The sequence below is a fragment of the Drosophila willistoni genome (assembly GCF_018902025.1).
Source record: "Drosophila willistoni isolate 14030-0811.24 chromosome 2L unlocalized genomic scaffold, UCI_dwil_1.1 Seg139, whole genome shotgun sequence".
Lineage (NCBI taxonomy): Eukaryota > Metazoa > Arthropoda > Insecta > Diptera > Drosophilidae > Drosophila > Drosophila willistoni.
Genome location: NW_025814046.1, coordinates 1,526,670 through 1,548,648, shown reverse-complemented (window position 1 = coordinate 1,548,648; position 21,979 = coordinate 1,526,670). Strand labels below are relative to the sequence as shown.

Genomic DNA, 21,979 nt, shown 5'->3' with positions numbered 1-21,979 from the left:
ATCTGTCGTTTTTGTTGACGACATTATTTTCGTTTTTGAACATCAACACTGAATGCAAAATGTGTAGATTCCAGCACCAAGTAAAGAACATTTCTATTTCGCTTGAATTCGGAGATTGCTTTCCAGGCGGCTTGTAGATAAATGCTATGGGCATTTCATGAAGTGTTCTTAGAGTTGAAATTACCGCTTTCAACATGGGATCATCGATTAGGCTAGAGAAGATTACAATCACGAAATTATTTAGGGTAATCCAGTTTTTGAATTCACCAATCTTTTGGCCAGCAACTATAACAGGACGTTGAAATTTTTCCATCAGAGAACTTTGCAAAGATTTGCTGACAACATTGTTGGAGGAAGGCAACCCTTCATCTCCGGCAAAAGTGATGAAATTTCGATGTCTTCCATGGTCATCGAAACAATTGATAACATGCAACACAAATTGATTGTCTTCATCGCTGGATTGCAATGGTTGCAGCTGAGCCAGGACCAATGCAGCCGATACACCAAAGAAACTGTAGTAGAACCAAATATTTGACCTCATGGCTAGAACGGACTTGTGTTGACTGTTTGACTCTGGCCACAAGTTGGCCATTTTTATTGTCGCTCTAGTTGTATTTGTTTTGTCATTAGTCGCCATTAGTTTTTATGCAAATTTTTAGCACCATTCTGTTTGACAAACAAGAAACTTAATTGCAACTATGAATCTTTCTATCTCTCTTGTGGCCACTTTGCAGATAAGCCAAGGCTGGATTCTTGGTCCGGAATTGTGTGACATTTGGACATCATGCGATGTTCTTTGCTGTACGGCCTCGATATTACATTTGGTGGCCATTGCTGTGGATCGGTAAGTCAATTAATTACTTTAAGTGGTTGCAAAAACCATAATTTATATTTATAGACTTTTTTTCCACTTGTTAAGATACTTGTAAAACAAGCAGCCCATGAACAGATTTCTTTGCTTCCTTCCTTATCTAGGCATATGGGCTTGGGATTTGGGTGTGGTTTGGTGTGTGTTAAGCGAATCAATCAATCAAGTTACGTTTTTTTTTTGTCTTTTTTTTTTTTTGAACATGTCAAATCTCTTTACAAATCCCCCCCACAACGAATAAAAAGCGTCTTAGTTGGAAATTTTTGGGGGGCCGACTGTTGCCAGCCACCTGTTATAGACATATAACAAATCCTTTGTCATTTGATGGCTATATCAATTTGAAATTGTATATAAGTAGATTGTCCCCAAAACCAAGCCCTGTTACTTCTTCAACATATGGCAACATGGCGGCTGCACGTCATCAATCAAATTGCCAGCAAACATTTCAATCAATCGATTAAAACAGGCCAAAACAAAGCCAACTACAGGCGAAAGAGTGCAAGAATCAATTTCATATAATTTCCTTTCATTTCATTTTTTGGCTTTTTTCGATCATCTCGTTTTCGAAACCATGCATAACAAAGGCTGCAAACCTTTTGTGGAAGGCTGTAGGGGATTTTAATGCCCACTTAACTGCAATTGGATCGGGGAAATTTTGTATGTACATGCATACATACATATATTTGTTTGCCAATATGCGAACAATCAACACAATGCAGAACGGTTTTTGGCTAATTGCATTTTATCGAATGACCACGCTTAGACAGGTCAATGCGGGCCAATTAAATGGTGGTTTTCAACTGGTTGTCGACCAGAACAAGAAGTCCAAAAAACCGTTAACAAATATTGCATAATAACCAGGCTAACCAGCAGCCAACCATTAAACAGTTTTCTACAGCCCGCATTTCAATACATTAACACTGTGCTACAACAATTCTCTTTTCGAATTAAATGCAGCTTCAATTATTTTATTTTAAAATAAATGGATCTAAACTTAAAACTTTTCATAAGATTTGAGTGGTTATAAAAAATTATTTTTTCAGCTCACAATAAAAATTAATTTAATGTTGAAATAAAAATGAATAGCTAATACTAAATCGCAACACTTTAATTTGTGTTGCATGGTGCAACGAGGCGAATGCGCTATACATTTCAACCATTCTGATGGTAGTTCATTAACAAAAAGAAACGTGGTCGTGGCTCTTTTTTTTTTTATTCATGTTTATTTGCCACCAATTAAATGAAATAGTTTATTCGAACATATTTTCTATTTGAATTGGATTTTTAATGAAATAAATTGAGCATCAAATTTCACCCACTTGATGTATACGTGTAGATGTGGTCAGAGTGACACGATTGGTGGGCGTATTTTGAAGCCTGGAACCGTGGCATAGGCCGGTGTGATTTTGTGCCTGTCAATTGGCAAATTGAAATGCTGGCTCCGCAAATTGCCTGTCAATAAACAAAGCCAAGTGATGCTTAGATTTCGCATGCATATCAATCAGCATTCGGCCACTTAAATGGCATCTACTTGGCATTGCGTCTTACATATTTGCCTGTCAGCTGGACGCCAAAATAAAATGAGATAGATAAAAGACAAGGACTTACTTTCATATTATGATTGCGTGCTGTGAAGGCTCCAAAAGTATGCAAATGACAGAGCATGACAGTCACGTTGATTTGCCAGAGTGCCATGACGATAATGATGACGTCCATGATGATGATGATGATCATGATGCTGATACTGACAATACTAACGCTGATGATGATGAGGCGGCTCTTTTCAGGTTTTTTTGTGGGAAGACGGGAAGGGACTTGAAACAATTACCCAGCTTTAACAATAGGCAGAGAGAGAAAGAGAGATGGGAGAGTTGGGGTTGGGCATAGACAAAATTTTATTTGTTAGTTGTCACTTGATATTTAAAATAGAAAGGCCTCATTTTATCACCAAATGAAATGAAAATTAATGTGCTTTTAAGCAACAGGACATTTTGGGTAGTTCATGGTTCATAGTATTGTTAATGTTGTTGCTGTTGCTGTTGTTGTTGAGCCTGTGCATTAATAAATTAAGTTTATCAAACGATGCTGAGTCTCTGGGTGTCCTTCTAGAAGATGTGTTTCTGCCTGCCAACTGAATGATAAATAGTTCCTGAAATTCGACTACAATAATATTTGCAAGTATTTGTCGTTACGCTACGAATGTCAAGCTAAAAGAGTGTGCCATAGGAATGTGTTTGTGTATCTGTGTGTCTGTGTGTGTGTTAGTCAAGTGAGTGAATAAGCGAACCACCGAATGGACCAACATTTACCATCAAGTGAGTTCATTTTCCATGTCAGTAATTTTTAAGCAATTAAGACAAAGTGCCAACAATATTTACAGAAGTAACAGCAGCAGCAGCAGCATGGGAAATGAGAACAGAGACCGAAATCGTTATGTCTGGGCCAATAACTTTGTAATACCCTATATAAACATTGGGTATGTCTCTTCATTAGGTGCTTACAATTAGATTTTGAGTGCATTACAAAATTCCATGCTGTTTGCAATTGTCTGCAGATCTGTCAAGTATTTTAAGCATTTGATTTAAGTAGATAAAATCAATATCTTTTAGATCCTCTTAATCATTCGTTAAGGAACGAAAAAACTATACAATTGTGAAAACTTTTTTTCAAAGAATTGTTTTCATCTTACAATTTTCTGAACAATTGAAGCTGGTTGGTAAACAATACTTTTGTTTACTAAGTTATATTCAAATCATATTCAATAAGAAAGAGAGAAATTATTATGTCAATAAATATTATTCTTTATGCATTTTAAGTACTTCTAATATTATAACTTAGTTCCATCTTTATAACCGTTTCTCGATACGCTTAATGCAAAGCACTTTTCATTAATACTACCTTAAAATTGACATATATTTTTTATAAGTTAATGGTTTTTAAAGACTCTCTCACGTTTTTCAAAACAGTTTTTATGGAGACTTCTGATACTTATGATAGACAAACTTTCAGACATATTAAAGTCTATATAGACCTTTCTATCGCTTTCTGCACTAGTCACTTTTCAAACTGATAATTTGAAAAAAAGTCCCTTAAGCATAAAAAACTGTGTCAGCTTAGCACACTTAATAAATGTTTTCGTACCTAAAGCTAAAATTGTTAAATTTTGTCTTTCTTATGTTTAGTTAAATTTCCTCTAAATCGAAACGTAAAAGTTATAATTTCACAATTTAATAATTGTCTTTAAATAATTTTTTAAACTTGCCTTACATTTTATTAATAGCTTTTATGGCTTTATTCTGATTAAAATTTTCACATATATCCATCTAAATTGATTGTAAAACAATTGTTTGTATATTATTTCAGTCTTCATCTAAAAGAGCCTTGTCTATGATTACAGGGTATAAAATGCGCAAAACAGGAGACAATAACCTTTCCTTGCTTGTGGTTTCTTTTTTTCTTTTTGGCTTTTTTTTTTTTTGGTTTGGTTTTGGTCAACAAAATAAAGCCTATGGCGGTCGACAAATGGCGCATGAACATTAATCTTTATGCCACTGCCTCCATTGCGGTTGATCCGACTCCTACTACTGCCACCATCACTCTCTCTATATATACATATCTCTGACCTCCTCTGCCCATCTACTGCTTCTACTGCTGCTGCTGCTGCTGCTGTCGATACTGTGGGAAATATATGCACATATATAACACGCACATGAACCCACTGTCCACAAGCCGCACTTCCACCCAGATACTCTCACTCTATTCAGTCGTGCATAAATTTCATGCTCACGCTCTGTTTGTGTTCCTGTCTCTTTCTCTATATCTTTCGCTGACGTCATTATTAGTTCGAGCCCAAAATGACAAATGCCCCTTGGGTGCAGAACGTTTAAATGCAAAAGTTTCATTGACTTTCGACTCGATATTAAACAGAGACATATAGTAACTATATACATATGTATATGTACATATGTATGGGCTGAAATTTAACCCAAATCGTCATAAACTGCAATGTCCCTACACATACATGTATGTCAGTATGTCGCCTCCTGTCCTGTTCATTTCAATTCTGTTTTGTTCTCAACTGTCCTTTGGCACTGACCAACCGCAAATTGTTGTCGGCCTCTGTTGTCCATTGTCCTTCCTCTTGCACACTGTTTGCCATTTCTGTCGTTGTGTCTGACATATTCAATTAAATTTCAATTAAGTTTCACATAGTTTTTGTAAATATTTCACCATTTAGCACTTAAAACGTAATTACATGTTAATATTCGTTCACATCGACTCATTTCTCCGCCTTAGTCCGTTATGGCAGTTGACTTTCATTTTTTCGCTAGTCTAACCACAAGTATAATAAGTGCATTACACTCACGTACACATACACAGATACCAGCCACATCAACCTCCCACTCTTACTACATGTTGGTGTGTTATCTGTGTGTATAATTGTAATTGTTGTTGTCAGTTTCATAGTTTTCTTTTTTTTGCCCTAAGAATCCCATAGTGGCAGCTATAATTACACACTAGAGTAACCAAATATTGTTTGAATTTAATTTTATAATACCTATTCGGAGATTATTTTTTTGCAAATTGGGAATAACATATAATTTTAGTTGCATTTGGAATATATTTCATTAAGTTTAAATTATAAATATACCTAACTAAGTCCATTTATTTTTATTAGACTGCAGTAACGTCTATTATCCATTATAAAAGAACCAAGAATAGAAAAAAAAGGTTGCATCCAGTGGCGTAGAATTAGGGGGACATTGCTCATCGACACAGAGCTCTCAGACAGTCTAAGTCACACGTAATGAATATCCGAGTACGATAGTTATAATTCAGTTAAAAATAAAAAGTCTAATTGTAAGTTAATTTTTAACCAAAAATTGAAATATATATAATGTATATGAAACCTATTCATAATGAATGTTTTAAAGTTTTGACGACCAAAGTTCAATGCTCATATTTGTAGCATACTTTTTGGGGCAACCTTTTTGTTTTCAATAGTAACATTAGTCGATTATGTAGTTATTTTAGTAAAAATAAGTCTTTTAATCCTTATTATTCGTGCTAAATTGGATTAAAGTTAATTTTATTAACAAGAAACACTAAATAAATGTTTCTCTAATTAGTTTTCATCTCACTGGACTCATACAAATGATTTACACTTTAAGCAATTTGTATGAAATTTTTAATAGCAATATTGTTCATTTGAGCAAACTGAATGGGAAAAGTTTTTGAAGCCAGTGTTCGCTGCTGCTGCTGCTGTCTAGCATAAGTGCAAATGCATTTTGTACTCATTTTACATAATTTTCATGTTATAGCGCGACATTTTGGCGTTACTGCAACCTCAAAAGCTCTCCCTACTTTAACTTCAACCTTTGCCACATAACCGCAATGTTCGTATGCAGTTTGTAAAATCTATAAAGGATAAAACTTGTGGGAGTCGAGGTTAGAGTGTGCGGGAATAGGCAAAGGGCAGAGTGAACGTATGTAGGGGAGTGTAATTTTTAATTGCACATGTTGGAGAACACAATTTTCGGAGCTCAGCTGGCAGATTAGAAGCTTGGCCAAACAAAAGCATAACCTTAATTAAATTGGCAGTTAAACAAACGCATTTAACAGTATAATTAGTTTTCGTGGCAGTCAGGCACACGGTTGGTTGCTTGCTTGCTTGCTTGCTCCCCTGCTGGCATGTAGGCTGAAAGTCTGACAGGCTGCAGGGCTGACGGGACTCAGGGCAGGAGAATTACGCTTCATTTGCTTTGCACATTTGATTTCACATTACCAGGAGGAGAAGGATGTTCATATGTGTATATGAACGTTCCCGCTCTCTGTCTTACTCTCTCGTCCTCTATGTCTTTGTGTGTGTGTGTGTGTGTATATGCCTTTCAAATGTTTAATGAGACAAAGTAGCAAACAGTCGAAACGAGACGACTGAGAGAGCTGAAACTGTTGGTTGAGAAGCTTTTTGCCAGAGCAGGCGAACAAGGCAAACAAAACCAGCCAAGCAATAAAACCGGATATGTTACTAAGACATTTATGTTATCTGCTAATGCTTTGCCAACACCAACAACTACAACAACAACACGTACAAACACACACAAAACACAGCTGTGCATGTGTATTTGTAACCAAAAAGTAATAGTTACTATGACATTTACAATGAGGTGTTTGTAGCCATTTAAAGGCACAAAACAACTAACTCGTACCATTTACCGAGTCAAGTTCATAAAACAAACAAACAGTCCAAAATGAAAATGGCTTAAAGTGATGTCCACATACACACACGCACACACAGAGAGAGACATATATACACTTTAATTTGAGTGTGTGTGTGTTCGTGCCTGCCCTCTTTGGGGGCATACACAATCTCGATTAGCATGAGCTTGACATAATTCTAATGATTTATGTATTTGAGCAGCAACATCAACGAAATGCCTCAATCAATATTTACGACCAGAATGGTCAATGCCTTCTCTTTGACTTTGTGAATGGGTTTGTGTATACATGTGTGTGTGTGTGTGTGTGTGTGTTTATTAATATTAGTCTTAATTATAATGACCGCAGTCAAACTATCACTGGGTTTCAAGCACAAGCTTTCTGATTTCAAAACAAACTTAATATTGATCCGCATAGTAAATACGAAATCTCATTACTCCAAGCCTTTTGTTTTGCCCAACTTAAGAAACTAAGGTGAGAGTCGTAAGCAAAACCAACTTAAAATAAAAAAACTATTAAGAAAAATGTCAAGAAGAAACAATTAATTGATTTTTTGTTCTTAATTCGAATATAATAAGCTAGAACGGAGCGAATTCAGCACGAATGAAGAGCTAGTTCAGTTGTGAAAAAAGACGTAAAGGCGACAACTTAAAGTCCAGGATGTAAAAATCTTTCCCCTTAATTTATTGTGCCAATTGTTACTCTAATTACTCTAACCGACTTATATAAAACTAAATTAAACAAATTCCCAAATAAGGTTCTTTTTATTTCCATCTTTAAGAAACCCCACTTATTGTTAGTTATCAACTTTTAATACAGGATATTTCCTTCTCACTGCTCTGTTCTTTTAGAACTCTTCCAGTATATATTATAGAACATTGGCATTGATTTGATGTACTATTTTATACTTAGACTTCACTTGTCTTACTTTTAATACTTTTCCACATATTTAACAAATCGATACTTAAGATAAGATAAAACATATGTATGTATTTTTATACCCTTGCAGAGGGTATTATAAAATTGGTCAGATGTTTGTAACGCACAGAAGGAGACGTTTCCGACCCCATAAAGTATATATATTCTTGGACAGCATGAGAAGCTAAGTTGATATAGCCATGTCCGTCTGTCCGTCCGTCCGTCCGTCTGTGCGAATGCGTTTTACTCAGCCGTCTTAAGAGCTATCGGGCTGAAATTTTTTCGGGGTTTTTTATTACCCGGGAAAAATAAAGTATGAAAACCATCAGGATCGGACCACTATATCATATAGCTCTCGAAGAACTAGAAGAAACATTTTCATAAAAATCGAAGTATTCTATGAAATTTACATATGTGATTGTAAAATAATTGTAAAATAGAGAGTAAAATTGTTTTGTTTGTATATTGATGAATTGAGTTGCAGAAAACAAATTTTGAACATGTAAAATTATTATTATCAAGGAGTGCAAGGGTATATAAACTTCGGCATAGCCGATGTTAGCTTTTTTTTTTCGACTCCAAGTTCGATAATTTACTAATTTACATAATCCACATCTAAGCTGGAGTATATGTATGTACATACATATATTAAAAGCAACAATTTGAATGCATAAAATAAGACGCCAAGAACAATTTAAGCACAATTACTACTCTATAAAATAAGAAGGAGCCATGGTTTAGTAAGTTAAAAATATAATTTGATTTAATAATAATAATTCAAAACAATCTTCTAGATCTTAGAAGAAAAGTAGACCAAAATTCCTTTTTTTTCTGTTTTTTGTTGATGTTTTGTAACAGTTGTTTTACACTTTGCTCTTACTTATTTTTCTTCAATTTCTCATTTCTTCGAATTTAAGTCTAAGAGAAAGAAAAGAATCTGCAGAATATACCTATTATTTGGGTACTGCGAAACCATTTTATAGTTCTTAATAATGGTTTTAATTAGAGACTTAAAGTTGACTATTATTCCTTCGATTATTCATTACTTGATTTTAATTCCATAATAATTAAAAAATGTTGAAAATGTTTTCTAAGGCGAAAGTTGATCTTACTTTGGTTTAACCTTCAGACTTAAGGCAACTCAATTAGATATTGATGCTGACAACTATTCTAGACTCGCCGAAGAAGAAACTTTCAAAGCAATTAGTATGAAATAACTAGGCAAAGTGTGCCACAATTGTATGCCACATGGAAGCAACATTTTCATTTGAATGGCAAGACTTCAAGCAGCTAAAAGACAAAGAGATAGAGAGAGAGAGAGATAGAAAGAGAAAGAGAGAGGTAGAGAGAAAAAGAGGGATAGAGGTGGAGAAATGGGATAAGAACCACAGGCAAGATGAATTTCATTTCTATAACTGTCACAGTGCGGCTAACCCCAAAAATCCTTAATTTAAATTTAGAATTTTTCGCTTTAATTTATTTATTTTTTGCCTATTTTTGCCTCACTTATTTGCTTCTTTTTGGTTTGTTTTTGGTTTTGTTCACTGTTTGCATAAATCAAAATAATGACTTTTTTTTTTGTTTGGTTTGGTTTGTTCTTTTTAGGATGATTAATCAGTGTGAGAAGTAAAATTGAATTTTATATAAATCAAATGAAATGCCCGCAACAAAAAAAAACTTTTGCCAACTTGCCGGTTGATCAAAGGGGGCGGGGGCACCGAGGGGACTGGGCTCTATGTGGTTGTGGTGCGAAGGGGCCAAAAGACAAATTGAAATTTTCCAGTCAAATTAAAAGGCTGATGTTGACCAAAAGCAGCTACACACACACACAGATTGAGAGAGAGAGAGATAGAAAGTAAAACAAAGTGAGAGAGAAAATGCATTAAAAACTAGAGAAAACTCTGTTCAAGCCTTTTGACTTACCGAAATTACTTTTGCCACTTGCATTTGGTCGCAAACATTGAAAAGTTTGCGGTTATATTAAGCCATAAGTAAGTGTCTGTGTATGTGTGTGTGTGTGTGTGTGTGTGTTTGAGGTCTATTTGTATTTATTTTTGAGTTTAGCCTCAGTGTGTTTTGCCCGTGCAAAGCCATGTGATTAATGGCTGGTTTTCTGGTTTGGACAAAACTTCGAACCGAACCGTATAGAACAGCACAGCACAAAACAGAACAGAACAGAACAGAGCAAAAGCTGAACAAACGAATAGGAGGTAAAGGAAAACGTAACGATAGGAAAAACTTTGTTGGCCAGAAACCACAACGCAAGCCAGTCAAAATCCAGGAAACGTAAAGCAAATAACCAAAAAGCAGCAGGCAACCAAAAATAGTCAACAAGCTAACCAATTCACAACTCGGAACAAGCAACGTTGTTGGCCATTGTTCGTCCTAACCTTAGGTAACCCAAGACCATTTATTCTCAATCGTTTTGGCTTTTCCTTACAAACTACTTAAAGCCCTACCATAGGCCAATGATGTTTGAATTGCAGTTAATGAAGTCAATTTTCCAACTGAAATTCACTTATAGAGAATGCAAATTTGCCTAGTTCACGTAGTTTAGACTACTACAAATGCTATTTAAAAGATATATAAACAAGGTTCAACTTCATAAAGCAAGGCAAAAACTAAGTTTATTTACTGTACTGTCTTGGCTGACATCTGAAACTAAGGCTTCATCATTGCTTTCTTAGTAAGAATATGAGGAGAGGACAAACTGCTTTATTTCTTGAACAGGTTAAGTAAAAGCATATGTTATGAAAATGATCTGAATACATTTATGAGACTATAAATTCACAGAACATTAAATAATAAACATTCCAAGAATAATTTGTCAGATTCATAATTCCAAAGAATTAATCAGTGACAAGAAAACATTTTGATCGACTGCTAAGCTCCAATAATTAAGTTCATGAAAAATTCAAAAGAAATCAATTAAAATTTGCAGCCTTACAGTCAGAGCCATTGACTATGCATATGTATATGTATGTATGTATGTACATGTAAATAGAAAATGGCCTATTCAGTTGACAAAATGAGCACATAAACTGCAGACTAGGAAACGCAGCAGGGCAACCAGACAACAATCAGAGTATAGTTGGTTGCATATTCTCCTTTAGACAGCAGAATAGGGTGAATGGATAGGGGCCATAGACCATGTCTACTTGGGCTTTTGTTTTCCTTGTAATCTACATAAGTTTCTTGTTTGTGGGCCATAAATTACAATTGCTGGCACCCTCAACCAAACAACCAACCAACCAACCACATACGCACCACACGCACTGCAAATAACAAAAAACAAAAAAAAAAATGGGAAGGGGGAAAAAAAAGAAGAACAGGACGCATATGCAAAGGGACTCCGTTGTAATCAAGAGAAGACGACACATCCTGTGCCAGCTGTGCGGCAAGTAGAAAACTTTACGTACTAAACAAGGCGGGCAAAATAACAACACAAAACTCAACTTTATAGAGAAATCAGCTAAACGCAATGCCATACATACAAAATACATATATGTACACACACTTATGTACATATATGTGTACTTGGAGAAAAGACAAAAAAGAAAACAAATTGACAAAAATGCTGAACTCTTCTCATGTTAAATCTTTTGGCTACGTAAGCATGTTTTCAAATTACATTTGTTGCTGTCAGCAAATGTTGTTGCAGTTGTCGCAAGGCTCAGAATAAATGACAGTTTCAAATAGTAAAACAATTTGCGACAGATACTGTAGTAGCGCTTGTAACCGTTTGTATTTAGGAAGAAAATAAAAAAAAATGAGAAAGAATGATTTTTTTTGTCTATAACTAAAACGACATATAAACGTTTTATCCCTAAAAGCGAGCAATATAAGTTTCATATAGTAACCGTGTTCACTGCTTTCACTGCTTACACTGCTTGCGCTGCTTGTATTGTTAGTTAGCGTTATACTAACTAACAGAATGTTAGTCTACTAGGTAAAATTTGGGAAAGGTAGGAGCTGCGTTTTCGAGATTCGTTTTTTTTTGGTTGTGTTCAGAAAATTTTCTTCGAATTTTTCAATCCGATTACTTTCTCTTGCGTTTTTGTGGCGCCCCCTAGGCTCCTCTAAAGTTGGGATCAGGGAAGTTTAGGGGTAATCGAGGTGAAGAGAGGGGTCCAAAGAGGACTAATGGATAGAGAGTTAACCAAGTATGTCGGCCCCCATGGGAATGACTTTTCTTTTTCAAGTTATCTTCAAGTAGTGCGGTCACAAAAAAGAAAAAAAAATTAAAGTGATAGTGAAAACGAATTTTATTGAAAAAAAAAAGTCTGACTGTGAAAAAGTCGGCATAAATTGTGAATTCGAAGCAGTTTTCTGCTAAGGAGTATAGTATGTGTCTTAAGAAAGTGAATGCACATGTCAGCCTGAATTAGATTGCTAAGAGAAAGGCATATATACATATTTTTAATCCGGTGCCAAATCAACTGAATTGGCACCTAGTTTTGGTCTAAACCTAGTTTTGGTCTAAACCTAGTTTTGGTCTAAACCTAGTTTTGGTCTAAACCTAGTTTTGGTCTAAACCTAGTCCTGGTTCAAACCTAGTCCACAGACTAGATATAATGGTATAAGTCTAACAGCGAACTTAAGAGAGGCGCAGGAGAGGCACGCCCGTCGAAACGGACTGAAGCCCACGGGAGCAGCAGACTCTCGAGAAGGAGTATTTTGGCGCAGACATTTGGCCAGAAGAGATCTGATGCGACAGGCGTAAAAAGAGAAAAAAAATATAAAGAGTATATGATTCTCTAGGCCCCCCCCACTACCCTTGCTTTGCGTGATAAGCAAAAGCTTTCTTTAGATGATTATCAGCCAGCGAAGCTTTCATGTGTAGCCGCTTGGCTTGCGTTTTGTTTTGTTTTTTTTGGTTACTGGTGATTGCCGCATAGCCTCCAACCACAAAAAAAAAAAAGAAAATTAAATATCTTCGCCAGGCCCTAATGATGAATGTAACTCTTTAATTTTGGGCACAAATAATTTATGCCCTTGATTTTTTTTTATTTTTTTTTATATATAATGTTATCTTAAAGTTAATCTTTTTAAATCGTAAAATTCTGATGCATTGGCGTTCTCCAAAGCCAATTTTATTTTTTTTTCTTTTATTTCATTTTGCTTTTGTAATTTTTTTTATGTAATTTTTTTTGGTCATGATTGAACTTCGATGAAAATTTTTATTTAACCCCTTTTTCGGCACGCCCCTGGCAAAAGCTTATCATGTGGTTTAATTCTCTCTCAAGCCAGCAACAACAACTCTCCCTATATTTAATGCAATTGCTTACAGCTGTCACCAGAAAGATCTTTCTCCGTGGAATGCTTAAGTGAGTACTCTTTTGTTTTAATATCATTTTTTTTTGCTGTTGGTATATGATGGTAAAGTAAAGAGAGAGTTAAAGCAGTTTTCGTTACTCTCGTTTAAATAACATAAAAAAAATTAAATTTTGGTAAAGTAAAGAGAGAGTTAAAGCAGTTTTCGTTACTCTCGTTTAAATAACATAAAAAAAATTAAATTTTGGTAAAGTAAAGAGAGAGTTAAAGCAGTTTTCGTTGCTCTCGTTTAAATAACATAAAAAAAATTAAATTTTGGTAAAGTCATCAGAAGTTTAACTTATGCTCAAAAAAAAAAATAATTTTTCTTTCCTTGAATTTCAAAATGCTTTCTATATAAACATTGTCATACCTATATATATATTATCATATCACCTTTATATCATTATCTATATTTTTGATCTTTGAAATGCCTTATTATATTGCTTATTGTTATTAAATATAAGTTTTTGAAATGAATTTGGTCTGAGACGTTCGTGAGGGGGGGAATCATGCGAAGTAAGTTAGGTTGAAAAATTGGTTTGGCATAGGGATCGCTGTGTAATTTTATATTTTGGCTTTAGTACAGCGATCATGGTAGGGTGGGCGAATTTTTCTTTTGGGCGTCACTGACATCTGACCCCTTTCTTTTTCAGCAGCTGCGCTAAAAACGACGGTCTTTCTGTTCTCTTCTCATCCTTTTCTCTGTTCTTTTCTTTTTTTGTACGAAACGTTAAACCGAGTATAAGTAGTCTTAGTACGCGAATTTATTAATAAAATTTTCTACTAGCAGAGCGGGTAGTCTATCCATTCCCCCATCCCCCATTTCTCACCGACTAATTTGAGCCGAAACCAGCGCGTACACTTGATAGGTACTACCAGTTTCCAACAGCTCGCAGTAAACTTGTAGCAGGTTATATGTTACAGTTAGTTAAGTATTCATAATTTTATTAATTGGCGCCCAAACGTGGGGCCAAATCGGTTTCGGGAGCCCCGACGACAACATTTTAGTCAACAACAGCTTTTCTTATGGGTATTTATATCTCGGTTTTCGAACGCTAGTATTCTTTACTGTATTGGGTGGTCAGTCGGAGTACATAAAAGTTTCGACATAACTCTATGTCCACACCACCAACAAAAAAAAAAAAAAAAAAAAAAAAAAACATTAGGGCAACGCACAATCAATTGGTCAGCTGGATCAGCCTTAAATTCTAAAATATTTTCGGCTCCGCGCTTAGGATTGTCGGTGTAGCCACAGGTAATTTTCGATAGTCAGAAAGAGTATTTTTTTCTCGTTTTGGATCAGGTTTAACAATGGTCAAAGACTATAGCCTCCAAGCGGTTAATAATTCTTAGAACTATTGGTTTTTTATTTGCCTACAAGTTAGGTACAAAATGTTTATTGCTTTAAGCAGTTAGGTAAATTGTAAGGAGTTATGTGATACTTGGCAATAAGCTAGGGCATACCTGCAATTTCAATTATACTTAAAGCCCTCTTTTATCGTTATTTTAGCAGCTGCTCAAACCATTTTTTTTTAACACATGGCATGATTCCCCTCATTACTTTTATGAAAGTTATTCAATTTTTTTTATATTTTCTTTATTTCTTTGCGATATTATTATAATAAGTATAACTTTATTAATCAAACAATTTAGTGGAAACAGTTTCATCAGGAATTAAACAGATCTGGGATTAAAATCTTAAGAGCGAAGTCCTCAGCATAGTTAGTTAACAAATAGGTACAAGTTTTGTTCTGAGAAATGTCGGTAAGGCACAGCAGCGAAGATCTAGCCGCGATTCAGGACGACAATACCCTTTGCCTTATCTGCGATAAACCAATTCAGTATAGGGCGCAGCTACGGAGCACTACTTGTGGTCATCACTTCCACATAGCGTGCTTCAACATACGCGTCGGTAGTAGGGAAATTTGCCCCACTTGTGATCAGCCGTTACAGAGTATGGAAGGAGACGGAGCTGAAGCACTTAGTGGGGGACCACAGACCAGCCATCAGGCAAGAGTGCAAACCAGATCAGCAGCGCAAAGGGCCAACTTACTGGCAGAAATGGCACAGAGAGATGTTAGCCAGGAAAGAAGGTTAGATGAGAGTGTAGAGCCAGCCGAATCTGTTAGGAATAGCGACGTGAATTTAGCAAGGTTAATAGCGAATGCCATGGCGACGGCTGCATCTCGGCAAAATGAGCGACTGGAAATTCAAGCAGTCAGACAAACGGAATTGTTGACACAAGCGCTTGAAAATGGGTTCCAGAGGTTGTACTCAGTAGTAGCGACACACCAGGCGAACGCTGAGGAAAGTACACAACAGGCAGCGAATTTACGTAGCCAAGTATCAGCAACAGCAGCTAGTGAGCAGGCAAGCAACAGTAATAGCATTTTGGAGCTTAGACCAGACAGAATAAGTCAGGTTATAAGTAGCTGGAAGTTAAGGTTTAATGGCAAGTCCGGTATATCAGTGGACGAGTTCATTTATAGAGCGGAAGCAATGACCCATCAGGCTTTAGAAGGTAATTTCGTAGTTCTGTCGCGGTATGTTAGCAATTTGTTCGAAGGGAATGCTAGTGAGTGGTTTTGGAGATACCACAAGAAGGTATCACACATCAAGTGGCTAGACTTATGTAGAGCCTTGAGGGAACAATTCAAAGACGAGCGTACCGATCAGCATATTAAAGCTGCTATCAGCAAACGCAGACAGGGAGATAAAGAATCGTTCGACGAATTCTACGAGGCGATAGTGGCGCTAGCTGACAAACTGTCTACTCCGTTACCAGAGATTGAGTTACTAGAGCATCTTCGGGCTAATCTCTTGCCCGATATTCAGCATGAGTTATTGTATGAGTCCATAGCTTCGGTCTCTAAGTTAAGGCAGTTAGTGCGTACTAGAGAAACCTTTATGCAGACAGTACGGAAACCATTGGGTGTACCACCAAGACCAATGCCTAGGAGAATGGTAAATGCAGTGAGCATTCAAACAGAAGAAGAGTCTGAGGCAGAAGATGACGTGCCAGTGGTGGAAGCAGTTAATTTGGTTTGTTGGAACTGTGATACGGCGGGACATCCCTATCAAGAGTGTGTAGCAGAACGGCGAGTGTTTTGCTATGGCTGTGGGAAGCCAAATACGTATAAGCCATCTTGTACCCATTGTAATGACCATTCAAAAAACACGGCAGGTCGTGCACTTCGGAGAAGTGCACGCAAACAGATGATCTCGAGGGCCAGCAATACAGATTAGAGGAAACACAAGGGTTAGAAGAATATTTGCCCGAATTTACGCATATCCCCGATGAGAAATCACAAGAAATATCTAAATATTCAGAAACGGAACCAGTAGAGTCACCTAGATTAGGAATCTATTGGTCAAAGACTCGTTCAAGAGAGCGAAGGAAGGTTTTTAATAAAGGTGTTAAGAAAGAGCGAAAGCTAATAGCCTCGGCGGTAGTCGGCAATGTTTTTGATATCCGTCCTTATGCAGAGGTAAAGTTATTCAATAGATTAGTAAGTGGCCTCATGGATACTGGGGCTAGCATAAGTTGCGTTGGTGGCAGTTTTGCCGAAGAATTATTGGCTGTAAAACAGAATATTAGGCCAATGTCAAATAAAGTAAATACTGCAGATGGAACACCCCAGCAGATAGTAGGAAAGATAAGTACTGAAGTTAATTTTAGAGGAAATAGTAAGATATTAAAATTTTATATAGTCCCTGGGCTAACCCAGGATCTTTACTTAGGCATAGATTTTTGGCTCGCTTTCGATTTATTACCATCTGGACTGTCAGTAGGACCGATACAGATAGCTAGTTTAAGCGTTGAGGATACGGCGCAACGAATGCTAGACAGTAATCAGAAGCAACGTTTGTCTGAATGTATGGGTTTGTTTCCATCATTCGCTAAGTTGGGACTAGGGAAAACGCAGCTGCTGTCACATGTAATAGATGTTGCTGGTGCAGCACCAATTAAGCAGCGACACTATCCTATGTCACCGGCAAAAGAACAGTTGATATATGAAGAGTTAGATCGTATGTTAAAATTAGGAGTTATTGAGGAATCTCAAAGTGCTTGGTCTTCGCCTGTTGTGTTGGTGAGTAAGCCAGGAAAACATAGGTTATGCATAGATAGTAGACGGCTGAATGCCGTTACAGTTAAGGATGCTTACCCAATGCCAATCATAGACGGCATCCTTAGCAGATTACCTAAGGCCGAGTATATCACAAGTCTCGACTTGAAGGACGCGTATTGGCAAATTCCTTTACAGCTCGAGTCACGGGATAAGACAGCCTTTTCAGTAGCAGGTAGACCCCTGTACCATTTCAAAGTAATGCCTTTTGGATTATGTAACGCGGCACAAACCATGTCCAAACTCATGGATAAAATAGTGCCACCGCATCGGCGCCATCAGATATTTATCTACTTAGATGATCTGTTGATCGTCTCAGATTCGTTTGACGAGCATATAACTCTACTTACAGAGCTATCCAAATGTATATCCGATGCAGGGTTAACTATAAACGTCGAGAAAAGCCATTTTTGTAGAAAGAATGTCAAGTATCTAGGACATATTGTAGGTGAGGGAACTATTAAGACAGACCCAGATAAAATATCCGCCATAGTCGATTTCCCCACCCCAAAATCGGTTAAACAAGTTCGGCGCTTTTTAGGAATGGCGGGTTGGTATCACAAATTCATTCAAAATTATGCTGCTATTGCGTCTCCAATTACAGATACTTTAAAGCATAAGCGTAAATTCATATGGACGTCAGAGGCTCAGTCAGCATTTGAAGACTTGAAGACACGTTTAAGCCAGGCACCAGTTTTACATAGTCCCGATTTTAGAAAACCTTTCTCCATAAACTGTGACGCCAGTCATACGGGAGTTGGCGCGGTGCTAACCCAGTTAACAGAGGATAAGGACGAAGTACCCATTGCGTTTATGTCGAAAAAACTGAACCAGGCACAAAGAAATTACTCAGTTACAGAGAAAGAGTGTTTGGCAGCCGTGTTAGCAGTTAAGAAATATAGGGCCTACGTGGAGGGTCAAGAATTTTCTATCATAACCGACCATGCTTCGTTAAAGTGGTTAATGAGTCAATCAGACTTGAGTTCTAGGTTGGCCAGATGGTCTTTGAAACTTCAGGGATTTAATTTTACCATTTCACATCGAAAAGGTAGTAAAAACGTGGTGCCAGACGCTTTGTCCAGAGTTTTTACCCCTGATTTAGCGGTATTAGATAGTGATTTAGGAATCGATCTCAATTCGGCGCATTTTCTAAGTCCCGAATATGTGGAGCTAAAGACGAAGGTCGAAAAAAACCCCCAGTCAGTACCAGACGTGAAAGTAATGGGCAATTTAGTTTACCGGCGTAGTGAGCATTTTCCTGGGGAGAGGTTAGCAGATGATCATTGCTGGAAACTATGGATTCCCAAGGGATTAGTGGAGCAGTTGTTGAAATCGGCTCACGAAAGCCCACTAGCGGCCCACAGCGGTATTAATAAGACATTGGAAAAACTTAGGCGCTACTATTACTGGCCAAATCTAGTGTCAGAAGTTAAAGAGTTTATAAACAGATGTGAAGTTTGTAAAGCCACCAAACACCCGAATTATACGTTAAGGCCACCATTAGGCAAGTCGGGTGAAACGTCAAGGTTCTTCGAGAAACTGTATGTGGATTTCTTGGGTCCTTACCCGCGAAGCAAGTCTGGCAATATTGGAATATTTATTGTAGTGGACCACTTCTCAAAATTTCCGTTTCTAAAGAAGGTAAAAAAGTTTACTGCAGAAGTGGTCACACAGTTTCTAGAAGAGGATCTTTTTCATTGTTTTGGGGTACCTGAGATTATAGTTTCCGATAATGGGCCCCAATTTAGAGCACACCATTTTAATGAGCTATTGCAAAGGTATAAAGTGCGTCACACATATACGGCTGCGTATGCTCCGCAGGCTAACGTGTCAGAGAGAGTAAACCGGTCGGTATTGGCAGCAGTAAAGGCTTACGTAAGTCCAAGCCAGTCTGATTGGGACGAAAAGCTAAGTAGTATCGCTTGTGCCTTGAGGTCTACTATTCATTCGGCGATAAACACAACACCCTATAGGATGGCATTTGGTCAGCATATGGTAACCGACGGGTCCGTTTACCAAGTGCTACGGAACTTAGAATTGTTAGAGGATCGAGCTGTGAGGTTTAGTAGGGACGACTCTTTCGAAATAATGGGAACTAAAGCTAAAGAGGAGTCACGAAAACAGCATGATACGTAGTCGCGAGGTGTCTTTTTCAGTTGGACAAGAGGTATTTCGTAGGAACTTCCAGCAAAGTAATTTCTCAAAAGGATTCAATTCCAAGTTAGCGCCACCGTTCGTGAAGGCGAGAGTGAGACGGAAGCTCGGCAACGCGTATTATGAGTTAGAGAATCTACAAGGTCATGTGGTAGGCAAATTCCATGCGAAAGATATTAAGCAATAATTTTTTTTGCCCGGTTTCAAGCGAGTATCACCCTTTCCATTAGGTAAGTGTGATTTTAGTGGGGGGGTTTTGTAGTAGCGCTTGTAACCGTTTGTATTTAGGAAGAAAATAAAAAAAAATGAGAAAGAATGATTTTTTTTGTCTATAACTAAAACGACATATAAACGTTTTATCCCTAAAAGCGAGCAATATAAGTTTCATATAGTAACCGTGTTCACTGCTTTCACTGCTTACACTGCTTGCGCTGCTTGTATTGTTAGTTAGCGTTATACTAACTAACAGAATGTTAGTCTACTAGGTAAAATTTGGGAAAGGTAGGAGCTGCGTTTTCGAGATTCGTTTTTTTTGGTTGTGTTCAGAAAATTTTCTTCGAATTTTTCAATCCGATTACTTTCTCTTGCGTTTTTGTGGCGCCCCCTAGGCTCCTCTAAAGTTGGGATCAGGGAAGTTTAGGGGTAATCGAGGTGAAGAGAGGGGTCCAAAGAGGACTAATGGATAGAGAGTTAACCAAGTATGTCGGCCCCCATGGGAATGACTTTTCTTTTTCAAGTTATCTTCAAGTAGTGCGGTCACAAAAAAGAAAAAAAAATTAAAGTGATAGTGAAAACGAATTTTATTGAAAAAAAAAAGTCTGACTGTGAAAAAGTCGGCATAAATTGTGAATTCGAAGCAGTTTTCTGCTAAGGAGTATAGTATGTGTCTTAAGAAAGTGAATGCACATGTCAGCCTGAATTAGATTGCTAAGAGAAAGGCATATATACATATTTTTAATCCGGTGCCAAATCAACTGAATTGGCACCTAGTTTTGGTCTAAACCTAGTTTTGGTCTAAACCTAGTTTTGGTCTAAACCTAGTTTTGGTCTAAACCTAGTTTTGGTCTAAACCTAGTCCTGGTTCAAACCTAGTCCACAGACTAGATATAATGGTATAAGTCTAACAGCGAACTTAAGAGAGGCGCAGGAGAGGCACGCCCGTCGAAACGGACTGAAGCCCACGGGAGCAGCAGACTCTCGAGAAGGAGTATTTTGGCGCAGACATTTGGCCAGAAGAGATCTGATGCGACAGGCGTAAAAAGAGAAAAAAAATATAAAGAGTATATGATTCTCTAGGCCCCCCCACTACCCTTGCTTTGCGTGATAAGCAAAAGCTTTCTTTAGATGATTATCAGCCAGCGAAGCTTTCATGTGTAGCCGCTTGGCTTGCGTTTTGTTTTGTTTTTTTTGGTTACTGGTGATTGCCGCATAGCCTCCAACCACAAAAAAAAAAAGAAAAATTAAATATCTTCGCCAGGCCCTAATGATGAATGTAACTCTTTAATTTTGGGCACAAATAATTTATGCCCTTGATTTTTTTTTATTTTTTTTTTATATATAATGTTATCTTAAAGTTAATCTTTTTAAATCGTAAAAATCGGCGTTCTCCAAAGCCAATTTTATTTTTTTTTCTTTTATTTCATTTTGCTTTTGTAATTTTTTTTATGTAATTTTTTTTGGTCATGATTGAACTTCGATGAAAATTTTTATTTAACCCCTTTTTCGGCACGCCCCTGGCAAAAGCTTATCATGTGGTTTAATTCTCTCTCAAGCCAGCAACAACAACTCTCCCTATATTTAATGCAATTGCTTACAGCTGTCACCAGAAAGATCTTTCTCCGTGGAATGCTTAAGTGAGTACTCTTTTGTTTTAATATCATTTTTTTTTGCTGTTGGTATATGATGGTAAAGTAAAGAGAGAGTTAAAGCAGTTTTCGTTACTCTCGTTTAAATAACATAAAAAAAATTAAATTTTGGTAAAGTAAAGAGAGAGTTAAAGCAGTTTTCGTTACTCTCGTTTAAATAACATAAAAAAAATTAAATTTTGGTAAAGTAAAGAGAGAGTTAAAGCAGTTTTCGTTGCTCTCGTTTAAATAACATAAAAAAAATTAAATTTTGGTAAAGTCATCAGAAGTTTAACTTATGCTCAAAAAAAAAATAATTTTTCTTTCCTTGAATTTCAAAATGCTTTCTATATAAACATTGTCATACCTATATATATATTATCATATCACCTTTATATCATTATCTATATTTTTGATCTTTGAAATGCCTTATTATATTGCTTATTGTTATTAAATATAAGTTTTTGAAATGAATTTGGTCTGAGACGTTCGTGAGGGGGGGAATCATGCGAAGTAAGTTAGGTTGAAAAATT

At 36.8% G+C, this 21,979-nt stretch overlaps 1 protein-coding gene across 2 annotated transcripts in view; it reads left to right on the top strand.

Annotated features, from left to right (window-relative positions):
- LOC6638429 (5-hydroxytryptamine receptor 2A) overlaps positions 1–21,979 on the top strand; it is an 88,845-nt gene that overhangs the window by 42,085 nt on the left and 24,781 nt on the right. The window contains exon 5 of one of the 2 annotated variants that reach the window (XM_023177423.2): positions 735–844. In XM_023177423.2, coding sequence (XP_023033191.2) covers positions 735–844 — 110 coding nt within the window. Of the gene's footprint in view, positions 1–734; positions 845–20,396; positions 20,482–21,979 lie in introns of those variants that run through there. The other variant, XM_047009469.1, reaches the window with a different exon arrangement.